This window comes from Acartia tonsa, chromosome 11 (genome assembly GCF_053477335.1).
Source record: "Acartia tonsa isolate MP-2025a chromosome 11, ASM5347733v1, whole genome shotgun sequence".
Lineage (NCBI taxonomy): Eukaryota > Metazoa > Arthropoda > Copepoda > Calanoida > Acartiidae > Acartia > Acartia tonsa.
The window spans coordinates 37,545,001-37,564,505 of record NC_137270.1 but is presented as its reverse complement, the minus strand read 5'-3'; the positions used below and the strand labels follow the sequence as shown (position 1 = coordinate 37,564,505).

Sequence of the window (19,505 nt, the reverse complement as noted above, 5' to 3'; positions counted from 1 at the left end):
TTTACAAGATACACGGTACGGGGTTAGGTAAACCCCCTATAATATGTGACCCTTGAAAACTTGGGGTGAAGCCACTATTAAATCTCTTTAAATTTAGCTGTATGCTGCTTAGGATTTTGATGACCAGTGAACCAATTAAGTACTCAAAATATGAAAGCTTAACATTATTCTGGTGATGGTTGTAGGCTATTTTCTTTCCTTATTCTTTGAAGTCCTAATTCACTAGTTTATTATTATGATACTAATTTTTAATGTTTAGGAGGTTTAACCAGCAAGAAAGTACAGATGAAGACGAATGAGAATATGCAATGCCAACAAACCAATTTTAATAAAAATATGCAGTACCAACCAACAAACTGTAATAAAGATATGTATGACCAACTATCAAACCAATTTGAATAAAGATATGCAGTATCAACCAACAAATTTTAATAAAAATATGCAGTATAAACCAACCAACTGTAATAAAAATATGCAGTACAAACCAACGAACCAACAATAAAAATATGATGACCAACGTCCAACAAACCAATTTGATTTAAAATATGCAAACCAGTATTCATGTCAGTATATGAGACATTTTTTTATCCAGAAAAAAGATTTTTTGGTACAATACTCCCTCTTATGCACCAAAAACTACAAAAATATATATACTGAATTTTATCTAACTTTTATTTAATTATAAAAAAAAATATTTTTATGCAAAGATATATTTATTTTACAAACAAACAAATGATTATTTGGATCATATGAAGGAAATGAAGTCATTCCTAAAAAGGACAGAAATTCCCTTCCTTGGGTATAGGAAGGCTATTTCCTTTCCTTTTTCTTACAAATTCTCAGTAAGGAAGGTGATTTCTGTCCACTATCTTACAAATTCTCACTAAAGGAAGGTGACCTCTGTCCACCATCTTACAAATTCTTCCTAGTTCTTAGAAATTCTTCCTTTTCCTCACTATTACAACCATGTTTAATCAATCTACCTTATTTTACCAAATTCTTTCTTATTCTCAGAAATTCTACTATAATTACACAAATTCTCCCTTATTCTCAGATAACTTACCATTGTCCATATTTCACTTATCTGAGAAAAAGGAAGATGATTTCTCTCCTTTTTGCAATAAAATTTCTGTCCTTTTAAGGAATGACTTCATTTCCTTCATATGATTCGATTATTTAATAAAGAAATGTAAAATACAAAAATTTTGAGTATTAATCCTAAAAATAAAATATAAAATACATTTTACAAATAACAGGTTTTCTTTACAGAGATTCTACTCTACAAGTTATATTGTTTGATTACAGAATTTCTTTGTTTGCCCTTAGAGTTAAACAATCAAATAACCAATCTCTTTGTGCGTTTTGATATTTGATTTAATGATTGGTTTATCTTAGTTGACAAAGCTTATTTAAGTATATATATATAGAATTGGATGGGAGAAAAGTTTTCTCTATGTGAAATATCACTTCCATATTTTCAATAACATTTATTTCCCAGAGATAATCTTAAGCTTCTCCAGAATATGATTTCTCCTTTATAAATGAGTCGAGAGTGGCCGGAGCATAATTCTTGAATCCTATAAAAATAAACAAGGATGACAACATCCATAAGTAGCGAAGCATAAAAAAATCATGTCTGGGCAATTAAACGGACAAAGGGATTTTAAGACCGAGAGCATAAAAAATTGTAAAAAAAACTTTTACGTGTGAATGTTTTAATATGTATAGCATGACTGATCAAGTATCTTATGCTCATTGGTATTAGAAATCTTCATAAAAAATGGTCGTCTATTGATTAACAACCGAGAATATTACATTACCACCAATAAGTGATAGGCAGACAGATGGATGGGCATACAACGTGAACTATAAAGTAGCTTCGCTACTAAAAAAAGACTAAAGACCCATAAGATGAAATACAAAGTACAAAAAGGCTGACTTATCTACTAACATTAAACAGTAAATTTTATCATTAAATAATATTATGTCTTTTTGAACCGATATGGTTCTCCTTTATAGTATAGGTTCTCTTCTGGGAAGCAATGTTGATAGCTTTTTTGGAAGGAGGGTATCACCACCTACTTAAGATAAATCTCTCATTGAAAAATAACACCCCTCCCCCCCTTCTCTCGACAATTTTTTTAAAATATTAAAACTGAAAGGGAGGGGGAGTCCACTTACCCTCTCCCCCCACTAACGATGCCCCTAGCGGAGTCTAGGGGTATCACAACTGGTTATCAATGTATATTAATATCTATATATGGATTGTGACATACTATAACTGATGTTGTGATGCTTCTCTATAAATACTTACCGCTGCCAATTTTTCTGAACAATATCTGCATGGCGAAGGATAGTTGTGCGAGTAGCAGAGGAGTGCAGATGTTTTCTAATTTTAATTGACACATTTTGTTATAAAATGAAAAACTATAAGATTAAAACAAGTTTTGTCCTGATGGGTCGGAGCAAACTGGTAACAAAACTGGTATTAGTTTTTTATTCTTATTTTAATAATCGTGGAAAATTGTCTATATTACGATTGTAAACTATGTAACTTTTTGTTTTTTGACAACGTAAAAAATTACATAGTTAAAGATATATATAAAAAAGTAATATTCTACTATTGGATCGTTCTTGTTTAATCAACAAAGATGACAACATTCACAAGTAGCGAAACATATGAATGAAAACATCAAGATTAGCCAAACAGACAGAATGACTAAGTGACTGTAGAGCAGATACTTATTGGTATGGGAAATCTTGATTATGTTATATAAAGTATTTAGGATTTTTTGTTTGTAGCTTTTTTTGAAGATTTTAATATCTTCTGAACTGGTTGAGTTCTCCATTTTATTGATGTTTCTTATAGATACGTGGCTGGTTTGGGGCTATAAAATTCTTATATTTAAGTTTTAGGATATTTTCCTACTTTCCCTACTCCTTCGAATACATAGCACCTAGATGCTAGGAGCACAGCCGCTAGTAAGAAATAAAACAAAGGGTAATAACGTATCTAATCAATGAACAGATAGACGGAAATTTATTAAAAAGTGGTAAAATGTGGCAATTATATTCCTAGATTCCAGGATTGTTGACCAACAGGTATCTATTTCCTCTCCTATTTTGTTTCTGTTCATGGCAGTTTTACAGAAGGGACAGGTGTCTTCTTTAGATAACAGCCCATTACAGTTTTCTTTTTGACATCTACAATGGAAAGAATTATTATTTTTTTGCATTAAATTTGGAGGCATCTTTATTGAGATGCTTCGCTTAAAACATTGTGCTTAATTGTAATAGGAATTAATATTCAAATCAATCAGTAAAACATCAAAACATCAAAACAGCTAACAATCATTGCGTTTTAAATGGACACATGGACTTTCCAGATACAGAAATTATCAAACAAAGTTTGAAATCGATAGGATGATTCTAAAAAGTCTAATTTATAGATCTCAGTTATGAACGAAATAAACCCTAAATGTAAATCGACACAATAATAGCCAAAATCATATTAAAAGTCAGAATTTTGTTTTGAGAAACAGATAATTTCAAAGCTTAATATTTTAACAATATTTCAAAAAGGTACAGGATCGAGAGACAACTTGCAAAAAAACTATTTAAGAAGCATACATACAAACATAAAAAAAAGTACTTTCGTAATAGCTTCGATTAAAAATTACCTATAAACGTGGGGAACTTTTTGAGTTTGTAGATATATAGGATAGTTTTCTACACAGGCGATACAACAACAATCAAACCTTGATAAGTAATATTAAAGCTAATCACAAACGGTTTATTAGGGACCCCTTAAAAATAAGGGTATCTTTAGCCTTACTTTAGTTTAGGGGAGATAGTCTACCCTTAAATTTAGTAATGTCAAGCTTAGGTAAAGATTTTGATAGGAATACTTTAGCCTTACATAAACCTATCATATCAATATAAGGTACTCTAAGTTGTCTTCCTTTGCCAGCCCCCCCTCCACATCTACCCTTTTCAAACGATTCCCCCCCAATGAATAGCCGCCATGATAGTGGAAGATGGCGATCATAACTATTCTCAGATATCTTCAAACTAGTTTACCCCCTTTCTTCCCCCTCTCTTTTTTTCCTTCCCCTTTCAAACCTATAATTCTGGTGTTCATACAAATGCGCCAATTTTTGTTTTATAAAATTTTTTTGAAAATAACATCTGTTTGGTTTTCCTTTGCAATTAAGCTTTTTTTTAGGTACAGGGAAGGTTTTTAACTATTTTGGGAGAGCGTATCTCCACCCTCCCAATTTAAAATCCCCCACAAAATTTTTTTTCTGAATATTTCTTATTAAAACTCAAATTAAAAAGTAGAAGGGCGGTTGACTTATCCCCCTCCCACCTTAAGAACACTTAGAGGCTTCTTGGGGGCGTTCGTTGCCCCTAGTCTTTCTTAAAATAAGAGCTATGTCTTGCATTTTTTTTCAATTAGGTGTTTGATCACGAATTTCATATGGTAAAAATATTTTTCTTATTTAATTGTTATCCTAAAAAGATAAAAGTTATGCTTGAAAATTGTTTTAATAGCTATTATTATATGTTGCATTTTTATATAAACGTGAGAGTTGTGATCACAATTGGCGTAACATTTGTACTCTTTGGCGTCAATGCGTATTTTCAGATATCCATTACTCGCTATCAGCCGCCATAACACTCACCATTCCCCTCCCCCCCCCCCCGTCCCTTAGTGTTCTTTCAATTGGGGTTATATAAGAAAAGTTTCATTAGACTTAGAGGCGTTAAAAATTATCATGAGGCTGTATATTCTATTTTAAGTTTTCTACATTTTTTCCCTTAATCTTAATCTTGTTTTTACTAATTAAGAGATTTTTTAGCTGATTAATAAAAACTCTTCCTATCTTTTAAGTAAAAGATTTAGGAATCCCTATCATAAACCCCTCTCCCTTTATGATGCCCCAGCCTTATAAATCCTCCCTTTTCATATAATTCTCCACCTAGGTTTACCTAAGGGTGTCGTTAATTTATTAAAAAAAAATAATGAATAAAATTGTTTCTTAGCTTAACAATTTGATATATTTTTTTAACAAAAAATTTTGTGGATTAAATTAAACTTTAATACAATAGAAAAAAATCTTATAGATTCATATAGAGCTAAAAGCATACTCTTTGTAATAAGTTTTAAATATAACTCTTTGTAGAATTTAATTTTCACGTCGCCATAGTTGTTCATTCAATTTAACAAAAAAGGATCAAAGATTCAGCACTTTTTCCATTTCAAATATTTGATTATGAGTCATGTGATTTATCTATATTTCATGTAGTGCCTGTATACCAAGCAAAGAAATCACTCTGTACAAAAAAAAATTTAAAATCTTTCTTTATAAATCTTACATCTTTAAAGTTTAGAAAAGTAGCCGCAATTATGTATAACAAATATAGGATGTATGTCTGTGTGTGCATGGGAATTAAATAGAAACTTTGAAGCTATTTAAGGCCATAATATTTTTTTTTAATTCAAGCTAAAAGAACGATTTGCTGTTTTTAAAAATAACCAAAAAAATAATAAGGAAGTACAGCAGTACTACAGTATAATTAACCAATAGATATAATGGAACTAGATGGTCAATCGGGATCCATAATTTGTGAGACTTAACCCTTAACAGTTGGGCCCCTTGCCGCACCTTTATCAGTAGTTCAATGCCCCCCCCCCCCCATTATCTCAGCTCTTATTAAAGATAGAGGGCTAAAAAAAATTGTGCATGTCCCCTATTTGATAATGAATTTTCGCTTCCTCCACACTTTTATTCAACAACCTTTGTTTTTACATCCTTTTTTACTTAGGGGGGGGGGATCACCAAAAAAAACATAAAAAAAAACTTTGGACAAAATACAGCTTTTTGGGAGATATATTTTTCATCCCCTCCATTTTATTTTATTTGGGGGAGGGTTTCCTGAACCCCATAAAACATCCCCCCAAACCTGTAGTAGTACATCCTCATCCTTATACTAAAGTAACAGGAAGTTTGTGTGTCTGTCTGTGTATCTGTACCGAAAGATCTCGCTAACCGCTGAACCGATTGGGTTCTCCTTAACAAGGTAGCTTCTCATAAGTCCCGGGAAGGTTTATAACTATTTTCTTGGGGGGTGGGATAACCCCAACGCCCCCAAAAATGAAAAATACCCCCCCCCCCAATTAAAAATGATGATGGGGGGGCAACCCTAGATATATCACACTTTTCTGGGATCTTGCTGTGTCAAGTATCAACTGTTGGGAATATCAAAGGATAACTTCATGCAAAATTTGAGCCGGATCCGGCCAAAACCGGCCGTGAATTTTATGAAAAACCGTTTTTTTCCGGTTTTTAGTGGGTATCTGTAAATCGATTCAGCTGGAGCAAAACCGGTTAGAGGTACAAAAAATTTTACATCACATGAAATTTAGCCAATGCAATTGCCTACAAAAATGTGTTCATCATCAACTTGATTGAACAACTCTTTCCCCTCCTAAATGTCCGGGACATTTCTTTATTTATGTTTCATTCGCCTCCGGCTGACCGTTTAGCCGGTATTTGCCGCCGAAGGCGTGATTTTTGGCGATTTTTGCCGTTTCCGAGGTTTTAATGGACATTTAGGAGGAGAAAGAGTTGTCCAATCAAGTTGATGATGAATTACATTTTTGTAGGCAATTGCATTGGCTAAATTGCACGTGAAGTAAAATTTTTTGTACCTTCAACCGGTTTTGCTCCAGCTGAATCGATTTACAGATACCCACTAAAAACCGGGAAAAAAACATTTTTTCATAAAATTCACGGCCGTTTTGGCCGGATCCGGCTCAAATTTTGCATGGAGTCATCCTTTGATATTCCCAACAGTTGATACTTGACACAGCAAGATCCCAGAAAAGTGTGGTATATCTAGGCAAACCCCCCCAAAAAAAAATTTTTCTACCCAACAAAATTTTTTTTTACTTTTTCTTATAAAATCTAAAATAAGATATTGGGTAATCAAATTTGACTCCCCCTCCTCAAGTGCCCCTAGAGGCCTCTAGGGGCATAGCCGCTAGTAAGAAATATAGGTATACAAGTCAATTTCAGGTTCCATGTATAATTCTGAAGGTCCTGATCCTCCAGGCATAGATGTCCAAAGAGGGGGTGAAGTGGGGATTAACCCCCTCAAACAATTTGAGGAGGGATAAATACCCCCCCCCCAAAATAAAAAATCTCTAACAAAAAAATTTTTGGCGCGCTTCCAGTGCATTTTTAGTACTAAATATTTAATAAAATTTAAATTACCCCCCAAAAAATTTTACCCCAGGAGTAAATTTGGGGGGGGGGGGGTAAACAAAATTTACCCCTGCAAACAGATTTCAGTTGGGGTAATTACCCCCCCAAGCAAATTTTACCCCCAGGGTAAAAATTTTAAGGAGGTTAAAAAAAATTTGCGGCACGCTTCGCACGCCATTTTTTCCCCCTTTGACAAGAAAAATATTTTTAGTGAGTGTGGAAGGTCACCCCTTTTCCAAAAAAAAAAATAATTTGAAATTGAAGACAAAACATTTTTTAAGAGGGTCACCCCATCCCCAGAAAAATTAAAAGTGGACGAAAAAAATATTTGTACCGGGGTGTGTGGGAAGTCACCCCATTTCATGGAATAAAAATTCTAAAATGGAAGATAAAAAAATTTTAGATAAAATTTTTTTACGGAGGTGTGAGAGGTCACCTCACCCCCAAAAAAATTCAAAAATAAAAGAAAAAAATTAAAAAATTGAAAATGGGAACCCAGTATTAGTGTCGGACTGATTATGACGTAACAAAAAAAATTAGCCAATGAGAGGCCACTATGAATTTTACCATTGGTCAATAATGTCCTCTCATTGGCTAATTTTTTTTGTTACGTCATAATCAGTCCGACACTATTACTGGGTTCGAAAATGGAAGTTAATTTTTTTTTAATTTAAGGGGGTTTGGGAGGGTACTCAACCCCCAAAAAATATAAAATAAAAGAAAAGTATTTTTAAAAAAATTTAAGGTGGTGTTGGAGATCACCCACCCATGAAATAAAAAAGTTGAAAAATTAACAAAGGGGTTTGTCTTATAGGAACCGCTTTATATGTATAACAGAATTTGATGCCAGATAGACCATCTAGATCATAAATATCTATTCATTGGTTGTCAAAGGTGTTTTAAAACAAGTTAGAGAAGAAAGAAAAATTACCTGCTTTCTCCTTTAAGAATACCTTAATTTATTTAGGTGTCCCTAACTTTTAATGTAAGCCTACCTTAAAGTTTTACTAAAAACCTTGCATAAGTTTCCTAAGTAACCTTTATCAACCCCCCCCCCCCCTTCCCCTCTCTTCTCTCCTCTACCTGCTTTCTTTCCAATTAAGTACCCTTTAGCTATACCTAACTCTTTATGTAAAGCTAGTCTAATCCCCTCCCCCTTTTCAATGCCCCTAACTCATATATCAACCCTTTTGATCCACTTCTCCAAGCCTTACTTATGAAAAATAAAGGTTACCTTAATTAATTTTAAAATAATAAGAATTAAAATTCTTTCATATGCAGACAATTTGATGTCGACTTTGTGTGGATTATTTTTAATTTTACTACAATAGAAAAAAATTATAAGGCAAGATCTTATAGAAATAAAAGCTACTCTTTGTAACAAACATATCAAATTTGATAATATGTGACTCTTTGTAGATTTTAATTTTAACATCTATATAGATGTTCATTCATTTTAACAAAAAAGTACATAGATTCAACACTTGCTTATTTCTAATATTCGATTATGTGTCATGTGTTTTACCTATATTTCACATGGTGCCTATACCAAGATAAGAAATCACTATATAACAAGGATGCCAACATCCATAAAAGCGAAGCTCTGAAATGGAAGGACAAACAAACTTTAACACTTGTAGATTGTCAGAACTTAATTAGCAGAATATTAATGCATCAGTACAAAGAATATTGTAAGTAAATTTGTTGCAAACTGCCTAAATGGATGATACTGTTTAAGGACATACTAACATTTTTGGGACTTGTTTATAGAGATGCTTTACTTATAACATTTTACCTTGTTGCATAAGAAATCAGTTTTCAAAAAAATCTGAAGAATCAGATAATTTTAATATACAAAAATTTGTTGTCAAAAAAGTTAAAAATCGACATGTTTCAAATGGACGTACGGACATTCTGGTATTGATTATAGAGTTTCTAAATTGTACCTAACTACTACAGGAATCATCATGCAAAGTTTGGAATCGATAGGACAATTCTAACCTGTTTAAACTAACGAAAAGAGCTAACTCTCTGTGACGAACGTACGGACGGACCGACCCTAATTATAGAAAAGCTTCGATTTTAAAAAAACGTTTTTTAACCTAACTTAAAAATCTAACATCTTTAAATATTAGAGGGGTTTTAGCTATCATGTATAACAAAAACAGTATGTGTGTCTGTGTGTGTGGGACTTCTTAAAAACTAATGAAGGCTATAATACTTTTTTTTAATTTTCAAGCTAAAAGAACAATTAGCTGTTTTAGATAATAACCTTTAAAACAAGGATGACAACATCCATAAGTAGCGAAGCATAAAAAATAAAATCATGGATGGTAATATGTACAAGTAGATTTGAAGTGTATTTATTAATTGATTTATTGAAGAAAATAAACACGAAACCCTGTTTTATTTGTATAATGATGACGGTCAAAGTAAATTACATAAAAGATGCTCATAACAATGGGAAAAATTATTTTGATAATGATATCCCCAAAAAAGTTTTAAAATTGGACCAAAAACACCAAAGATATGGGGGAAAATATAAAAATAGCCAAAAACCTGCAAAAAGGAAGTCTGACCGTCATGGTTGTTTTCTTTAAACAACAGGAAATTTAATTTTGATATATATAACTGAAAAAAATTTTGAAATCGTACCATAAACATCAAAGATATGGAGAAAAATTTAGTAATACAAAAATAGCCTAAAACTAGCTGAAAGGCAGTCTGACCGTCATAGTTGTTTTCTTTAAAGGACAGGAAATTTAATTTTGATATCTATAACTAAAAAATTTTTGAAAATCGGACCATAAACACCAAAGATATGGAGAAAAATGTAAAAAATACAAAAATAGCCTAAAACCTGCTTAAAGGCAGCCTGATAGTCATAGCTATTTTCTTTAAACGACTGGAAATTTAATTTAGATATCTATAACTGAAAAAATTTTGAAAATCGCACCATAAACACTGAAGATATGGAGAAAAATGTAAAAAATATAAAAATAGCCTAAAACCTGCTAAAAAGCGGTCCTACCGACATCAATGTTTTATACTTAATTGTGCTCCTTAATGAAGGGCATGTTGTCAAAAAATTTCAGCATTCTATCTTTTATAGGAGCTGAGTAAATCCCATTTCCCCCATAGCGTTACGGACTGACGGACTGACGGACTGACTGACTGACTGACTGACTGACGGACGGACAAAGTGAATTATAGAGTAGCTTCGCTACTAAAAATATTCTACAGAGAAAGTACAAAAGTATCGTATAATGAACCAATAGATATAGTAGATCTAGATGGTAAATCGGGCCCAACTTAATAAGGAATTTCCAAAGAGTTATCTTTATCCCAAAAAAAGTTAACTATTTAAAGATGATTTCTTATATATGTTATGTTGTATGCTTTACATCATGTGAGGGAAGAAATTTTTTAACCATATGATTAACCTAAGCAAAGGCTTATCCTAAGAAAGACTATTTATAGCTGATTCATTTTGCGAATGATATGAAAGGATAATCGCTCTTTCAAACCAAATTCTGTTTACTTTCTTACCAATATATGGCAGATTGATCCTCCCCTGTATTCCTATTGGCTGAATTTGGGAGTATGTATCTATATTATACCTTTTAATAATTCTCATTTGATAATTTCTTTATTGGTGTTCCTTTATTTCTTCAAAACTTGAATGACAGCTTTAAATGACTTATTTTTGATTAAAGTATTTTTTGGCAATGCTTCGCCTATCTATTATTAAGTGTTGATTTAGGGAAAAGAACACTGAAAACTTTTTTTACTATGCTAAGAAAATTGCTAATAAAACATCACATGTTTTCTTTTAATAGAGAAAGAGGGGACAATGGGCTATTTATTACTAGCTTATACCAATAACGAAATTAATTTTTTTTAAATCACAAACATGGTTTTCAGCTTTATTACATTTGTCCCCAACATTTCAAAATAACAATTTCTTATTTGTTGGAATAACAACATTTTGAAAATTTGATTGGTTGTTTCATTAAGTTGAGAGTTCAAACGTTTCAACACTCAATTTTAATTTACAGTAGGTGTATTTTTGTGTATCATCATTGGGGCTGTACATTAGTCTACTGGCTTTTGTCTTATCCCTGCTAACTTTATACCTGAGCTTGATCTTTAAATCATTTCAATGGTGCACGGGGTGGTTTAGCGCACCTTGAAATGATTTAAAGATCCAGCTCTGATTTATTTCATTTGTCCCCAACATTTTAAAATAATGTTTTCTTATTCGTTGGCTTAATAACTTTTGGGACTAGTAAAATTTGATTGGTTGTTTCATTAAGTTGATTGTTAAAACGTTTTAACCATAAATTTTGATTTACAGTAGGGGCATTTTTGTGTATCATCATTGGGGTTGCACATCAATTTATTGGCTTTTGTCTTATCCCTTTGGATGCCTGTTTTTTTAACCTTTCTTTGTGAATCTAATAACTTTTAAGTTTGAGGGGTAGCTGCTATTTTAAATAACAAAAATAGGATGTTTGTCTGTGAGCTGGGACGTCCAAATGGGGGGGAGGGGATGTAACCCCCCCCTCCCCACCTTCCCCCCAATAAATTTAGGTGTTTTTAAATATGGCTACGGCATATAACTAGGAGTTGAAAAAAACCTTTTGAACTCTACTCTAAGGTTTTTTGAAAAGATTTTTTAATTCCGACCATAAACAAAAAAGTTAGCATTTTGGGAGTTTGTGACCTACCTCCAATTTTCTGTGGGGGGGGGGGGTGGAAAATATTCCTCCCAAAAAGTTGTATTTTGTCCTAAAATTTAAAAAAAAAAAATTTTTAAGCTAAAAGAACAATTAATTTGCTGTTTTTAAAAATAACCAATTAAACTCTATTTGTTTGGCTTTAAGATTGCTTTTTTTATGTAAAGTTGTACTTGTCATGAAAACCGTACATTAATTTGTAAGTACTTCTTGTCAATCCCCCTTCCCCTCTCCTAACATTTCTTTTTTTGAATTTTTACCTGCTTTCTCTCCATTTAAGAACACTTTAAGTATACCTATCTCTTTATGTAAGCCTTCCTTAAAGTTATACTTACATTAATTTCTAAGTAACCCTTGTCTACCCCCCTTCCTTTCTTTATTGTCTACCTGCTTTCTCTCCAATTAAGAACCCTTTTAGTATACCCTATCTTTTTATGTAAGCCTCTCCTAGCGTTTCTTCATTTTGAATTTTTTTGGTTAAATAATGAAGTTAATTTAGAAAGTTTATGCTGAAGTTTTTTATGCATGGAAACTTTAGGCAGCTTTGAGAACCTGTTTTCCTTGAATTTTTGAAATTTTGAAAATTGTGTATTGCAGTTAAGAAATTTTGTTTTGGCTTATTTATAAAAACGTTTCCTAGTTTTATATGTATGGCTAAGCTTAACTAAAGTGTATGTAGCCTTTCTCAATGTAAAATTTAGGTAAGCCTTATAAAGTAAATTAAAATTAAAATAAAAATCATAAAATTAATGTTTTATGGACCAAAGATTTTTCAAGTTTACTAAAGTAAAAAAAAATGATTTAAGAAAGATCATGAATTAATAGTATTATACTCATTGTAATAAGTTTTTTTATATGTCTCTTTGTAAAATTTAATCTTAATAATCTTTTTTGTTGTTTATACATTTTAACCAAAAAGGTTTTTTAAATGTTTAGCATCTGCCCATTTGATTATAATTCATGATTCGGACCATGCTAAGCAAATTGCGAATAAAAAAAATTATCCTTTACAAAATATTTTGAAGCAATTCTTATAAATCTACTATCTTTAGAGGGGTTTATGTATCTTTAGAGCCGAAAGATAGAATGTATGTCTGTGTGTGTCTGGACTAAGAACTACGCATGAAAACAGTTTGTTTTATTTTAAAAAGTGTTTTTAAAGCAAGAATAACAGTTTCCTTTTTTTTACAAATATAACAAATATAAGAAGCTTCCATGAAAAGAAACCGATTTATTCCAGAAGCTAGCAAGATATTTTAGACACCCTTTATTATATCTCTTTTTAATGGCCCTTGAATTTTTTACACTTTACTTTATTTTTAAATTTTGGCGTATATTAAGGAACATCTATGAACATATCTTTCATTTGTAAGTAGAGGAAATCAGGGATCTAAAGGGATAAGACAATAGTAGATAGATTGATATTCCGTCCAAATTGAATTTGGGGATGCCTAGGCAAAATTTTTGCATTTTAATTTTTACACCCCTCCCCCCCCCCCAACATAAAAAAGCTTGGACGTCATTGTCCTGTACAATTAGTTATTGAAACGGTTGGATATTAAGATTAATAAACATACCACTTAAAATTTTGAAAAAAGTCCCAACAGTTATTAAGCTATTTAATAAGAAAACGTTATAATAAAACTTTGGGGACTAATGTAATATTTTAGAAAGCCCAATGACCCCTCCCTTCCTGGATTGAATGAGAATGTGTACTTGCTTTCTACCTGACTTAACTAGATAAGATACCTTTTATATTTTAAGTATACCTAAGTAATTTTATGTAACCCTAATTAAATAATTAAGAAATAAAATTTAAAAAAATATGAAAGACAAGTCTTAATTAGAGCAAAGTTTTTTTTGTCTACATAAATAGAAAAAAAGAAATATTATAGATAACTAAAAGTGTACTCATTGTAATAAATTTTGAATTATGCCTCTTTAAATGTAGAATGAAATGATCACATATATTTTGTTGTTCATTCGTTTTAACGAAAAAAATAATTTGCAAATGTTTAGGACACCTGCCCATTTCCAATATTTGAATATGATTTGTGTTTTTTATATCTTTGGGGGAGGTTAATTTACCATATTTTCTATTAAAAAAATCACCCTATAAAAATATTTTTAAGTAACCATTCTTTATAATAAAAAAAAATCAAAAATATCTTTAAAGAGGCCTTAGATGGTTACTTGCTATTATTTATAACACAGATAGGATGTATGTGGCGGAATTTACAAGGAACCGTGCTCAAAAACTTAAAAAAGATAGGAATATTTTTCCAAAATTTTAGTTAGAAAAACAATTGGCTGTTTTAAGACATAACCCAAAAGGTACTCGTATATCATCAAACCTGCTTTTTCTTGACATAGCTTAATGTAACTAAGAACAAAATAGGAACCCCTAGTAAACTTTATAAGGTACCTTAAACCTTTCCTAAGTCTTACTTGACATTACTACATTTAGGAATACTTAACAATAACTAAGAAACTCCAAAGGTATACTTAACTAAAAGCTTACATAAGCCTGACATAAGAAAATACCATTAGGGACACTTATCTTCGTTTGTGATTCTCACTATTAAGTATATTTATATTATTTTATTATAACAGTGCTCGGAAGCAGAAACTTTCAAATTTTATATTAAGAGGGAAAATAGAGGGGTCTCAAAGATTTTAGGAAGGTGATCTAATGTATTTTAGGGGAGTAGAATGAGGAGTTTCAAAGTTTGAGAGGTTAAACACACCTTTACCCCCATCTTTTGACATCTATGCTCGGAAGCTGTGCATAGGTGAGGATATACAAACTTTCCCGATTTTGTATAATTTTTGAAGAACACGACTCCAGTTACGTCATATTTTTCTTTCCCGAAAAAGGGAAGGGGGAAAGAAAAAAAAGTGAAGGGGGGAAGAAAAAAGAGATGGGAGAAAAGGGGGTTTTCCCCATCTCTTTTGAAGAGATTTTCTTCCCCCTTCCCTTTTTCGGGAAAGAAAAATATGAGGTTACTGGAGTCGTGTTCCTCAAAAATTATACAAAATCGGGAAAGTTTGTATATCCTCTGCATAGGTCATCAATACAAAGCCATATGAAAGATTAAAAAAATTACTGAACAGGATTTGATATCAAGTTAAATTTGAAAGTCATACACAATGACACATAACAAGCGTGCTGATGCCGAGTTCTGTTTAATTTATATTTTTCTTATTAGCAACAATCATAAGATATGACCGAATTTCTTAGTCTAATTACGATAGGTGTATTACTCTCATCAACATTAAAACTTGTCAAGTAATGTTTACCAAGAAAGGTTTTGTTTATGGAATATAAGATATGACCGAATTTCTTAGTCTAATTACGATAGGTGTATTACTCTCATCAACATTAAAACTTGTCAAGTAATGTTTACCAAGAAAGGTTTTGTTTATGGAATATAAGATATGACCGAATTTCTTAGTCTAATTACGATAGGTGTATTACTCTCATCAACATTAAAACTTGTCAAGTAATGTTTACCAAGAAAGGTTTTGTTTATGGAATATAAGATATGACCGAATTTCTTAGTCTAATTACGATAGGTGTATTACTCTCATCAACATTAAAACTTGTCAAGTAATGTTTACCAAGAAAGGTTTTGTTTATGGAATATAAGATATGACCGAATTTCTTAGTCTAATTACGATAGGTGTATTACTCTCATCAACATTAAAACTTGTCAAGTAATGTTTACCAAGAAAGGTTTTGTTTATGGAATATAAGATATGACCGAATTTCTTAGTCTAATTACGATAGGTGTATTACTCTCATCAACATTAAAACTTGTCAAGTAATGTTTACCAAGAAAGGTTTTGTTTATGGAATATAAGATATGACCGAATTTCTTAGTCTAATTACGATAGGTGTATTACTCTCATCAACATTAAAACTTGTCAAGTAATGTTTACCAAGAAAGGTTTTGTTTATGGAATATAAGATATGACCGAATTTCTTAGTCTAATTACGATAGGTGTATTACTCTCATCAACATTAAAACTTGTCAAGTAATGTTTACCAAGAAAGGTTTTGTTTATGGAATATAAGATATGACCAAATTTCTTAGTCTAATTACGATAGGTGTATTACTCTCATCAACATTAAAACTTGTCAAGTAATGTTTACCAAGAAAGGTTTTGTGTATGGAATATAAGATATGACCGAATTTCTTAGTCTAATTACGATAGGTGTATTACTCTCATCAACATTAAAACTTGTCAAGTAATGTTTACCAAGAAAGGTTTTGTTTATGGAATATAAGATATGACCGAATTTCTTAGTCTAATTACGATAGGTGTATTACTCTCATCAACATTAAAACTTGTCAAGTAATGTTTACCAAGAAAGGTTTTGTTTATGGAATATAAGATATGACCGAATTTCTTAGTCTAATTACGATAGGTGTATTACTCTCATCAACATTAAAACTTGTCAAGTAATGTTTACCAAGAAAGGTTTTGTTTATGGAATTCGAACACAAATCGGGGGCTCTAATAACCCTTCCCCTATTATTGCTAGATGAAGAGAAAGAAAAATAGTATAAAATAAATGCCTGAAAGAAAGAGGGAGAGTTAAATAGATGGATAAACAATAAAAAAACTACCAATATCCAGTCTTCAGCCAGGCTCTTCTTTCAGGCCTAAAAAAAAGAATTAGTATGACTTAGTATGATTACAATGTAGCGCACTATTAATAAGACAAATCTATGTACCAGTTCTTTCTGAATATATAATCTAAGATAGGTTTACTAATTTTATTTCTTTAAATACGTCCTAATATCTTTTTTTCTGGAATTTTTGTTATATACATTTTATGACATATATCCCATTGTACAATTTGTCTAAAATGCAAAGCATCTCTTTAACTTTTAACAAATCATAAAAAAAAACTTGTTCTCAGCCATACTGGAAAATTATGCATAGCATCGTAATACAGATAACTTTCTACGGAAATTAAAATAAAATACTAAATAATACCAGTTTTGATAGCAAGGGCCATCAGCCACTCAGAACTACCCAAACTGGTTTAATTTTTTCTTTATTTTAATATACGCGGAAATCTGTCTACATACGTCGCGATGAATATATACAAACTTTTCAACTAAATTCTTTTGATAAAGAAAAAACTTTATGCCACTAATTATAAAATCTCAAAAACTTTTTTTTCTCTTTTAAAATAAGGTAATTTTCTTTAGTTTTTAGCAGTGTTGCTGAGCCGGAGCCGGGAGCCGTGGAGTCGCCATATTTTGCTGGAGCTGAAGCCATAATTTTCGTTAAAATACGGCTCCGGACTAGATAAATAAAGAGATTTTTTTATTTATTTATTTTGGTATCTCTGTTTTGTATGTGCAAATGCCCTTTTTAAATTTTTCATGTCCACTTTGATCAAAAATTGAACTTTTGAAACCTTCAAAAGTCAAAAATAGACGTGGGGAAAAAATATGTCGAGTTTTACTTGATTTTAGGCCGGAGTTGGAGCTGGAGCCGAAGCCGCACCAAAATCAAACGGCTCCGCAACGCTGGTTTTTAGGTTGCATATTTTATCACAAAAATGCTCATCCTTAAAAACAAACTTTCAATGGATCTTGTCTTAAAGATATATGACTTTGTTTCTTGTCGTTCTTGGTACCTAATATTCATAATTTATCAAGAATCATAGTTATATTGTGGACAAGCAAATGTTAGCAAAAGTTATACATTTTTCCTGTACTTTATTCATTCAACATATGAATTAGAATAATGTCAGCTATAGCCTCAATGGATGTAGATTATACGAAAATATTATGACAGGGGGAAAATTGCAGTCTGTTAGGTTGCTATTTACCATTTATTGCCCAGTTCGTTCATCCAGAAGGGAAGGAGGGGATGGGTTAAAGGGGTGGAAGGGGGAAATCGTTAATTTAGCTCGCAATGTGTTTATTAGTGAACATGAAAATCTGGTGTAGATATAAGTGATGATATATCCATTATAGCCACTCTTACTCAGTTCTCTACATCGTTGATCCTAAGCTACAGACACACATACGTCATACATCCTGGTACTTTATTATAAGGATGTATGGAAAGCAAACTATTATTCAAAGTCTACAGTTAAAAAAAAAACATAAGCCAATTCATTTCTTTTCAGGAGAGGGTTATCCCACCCCCTTATAAAATAGCCAAAACAAGCAGGTAAATTTTAAGAAGAAAAACCTAAAATGTTCAACAGTTAGCTAGATCTTAAGCTCCTTCCTCAACAAACAAAAAAAGGACAATCATCTTTCTACTTCGTAATATAAATATGTCAATAATAGCTACTTTTCAATAAAATATTGTCGACTTTGAAATTTCCAATTTTATCATAATAATGGATATATAATATACGTGATGGATATATTGACAGGGGAAAAATTGCCCTCAATTTAGATTGCTAATATGGACCTCATTGGTCAGTTAGTTCATGCAGTAGGAGGGAGGGAATTGGATGAAGGTGGTGGTTGGGGGGTATCGCTTCTTTAGCCAGCTGCGAGTATTAATTTATAGGAATACATGAAAATCTGGCGCAACATCCAAGTAATAATATATCAGAATGCAACAGAACGTCTATTGAAATGTTTTTCAAAATACTTTGTTATAATCCATGAATGATCTAATCTCCCTGAAGAATAAAATATAAAATATTTTTCCTTTGTATGTATAAAATTACAAAATATGCTTTTACGTTTTTTTTGGGGGGAAGAGTGGCTACTCTATAATTTTGGTCTGTTCATCTGTTTATATTTACATTCATATTTTGTTTTTTAAACTAGCTTTTTCTCAGTATTCTTAACCATTAACGGTCGGGGGGGGGGGCGTTGAAGGCCCCCCCCCTCCGGTTTTTTCTATCTCCTTTTCTGTGTGTGAAAGATAAAGAACCCAAACTGCGTGACTTTTTAAGTATGGGTATGACACATAACTGAGAGTTAGAATTTTTTGAATATCTCCATCCTGGCGGGCACAGGATGCCAGCAAACCTGGCAGGGTCATTCAGGTAAAGGGCCCGACTGTTAAGGGTTAACATTGCTCTGCTTCTTTTGTACATGGATATAATGGTCCTATTTGAATATTTAGTTTCATATAATTCTAGCACTTTTTAGTTTATTCCCGGTTGATTTACAAAACTGGAATAAACGTAAGTCAAGCAAATTTGACAATGTTTTACATACGTTTTTGTTATGTTTTTAAAAGCTGAATTGTCGATGAAAATAATTGTTATTTGTTAAACATTATAAATATAAATGAAATTATAGTAATAGAAATTGTAATATCGATTGAAAAGAAATTTTAGCAAATTGGACGAATTTGTTTACATAATTTTTTTGCATATAAAAGCTGAATTCACAGCATAAAGAAAATAATTGTTATAACTTAAATATTGCAAGTTGCTTAGAAATTATAGTAATAGAAATGGTAGGTTTGAACTGCATTTTGTTTAATGTAATTTAAT

The 19,505-nt window shown here is 31.6% G+C and overlaps 2 protein-coding genes across 2 annotated transcripts in view; one reads left to right on the top strand and one right to left on the bottom strand.

Annotated features, from left to right (window-relative positions):
- LOC145331915 (nucleoside diphosphate kinase 5-like) overlaps positions 1-410 on the top strand; it is a 30,086-nt gene extending 29,676 nt beyond the window's left edge. The window contains exon 10 of the mRNA XM_080176788.1: positions 260-410. Coding sequence (XP_080032914.1) covers positions 260-299 — 40 coding nt within the window. The 3' untranslated portion in view covers positions 300-410. The remainder of the gene's footprint in view (positions 1-259) is intronic.
- Positions 411-647: 237 nt separating this feature from the next.
- Positions 648-19,505, bottom strand: part of LOC145331275 (SET and MYND domain-containing protein DDB_G0273589-like) — a 45,843-nt gene continuing 26,985 nt past the window's right edge. The window contains exons 17-21 of the mRNA XM_080175895.1: positions 16,645-16,680; positions 3,681-3,758; positions 3,079-3,204; positions 2,315-2,392; positions 648-1,577 (exon numbers count right to left, since the gene is read on the bottom strand). Of these exons, the coding sequence (XP_080032021.1) occupies positions 1,478-1,577; positions 2,315-2,392; positions 3,079-3,204; positions 3,681-3,758; positions 16,645-16,680 (418 nt within the window). The 3' untranslated portion in view covers positions 648-1,477. The remainder of the gene's footprint in view (positions 1,578-2,314; positions 2,393-3,078; positions 3,205-3,680; positions 3,759-16,644; positions 16,681-19,505) is intronic.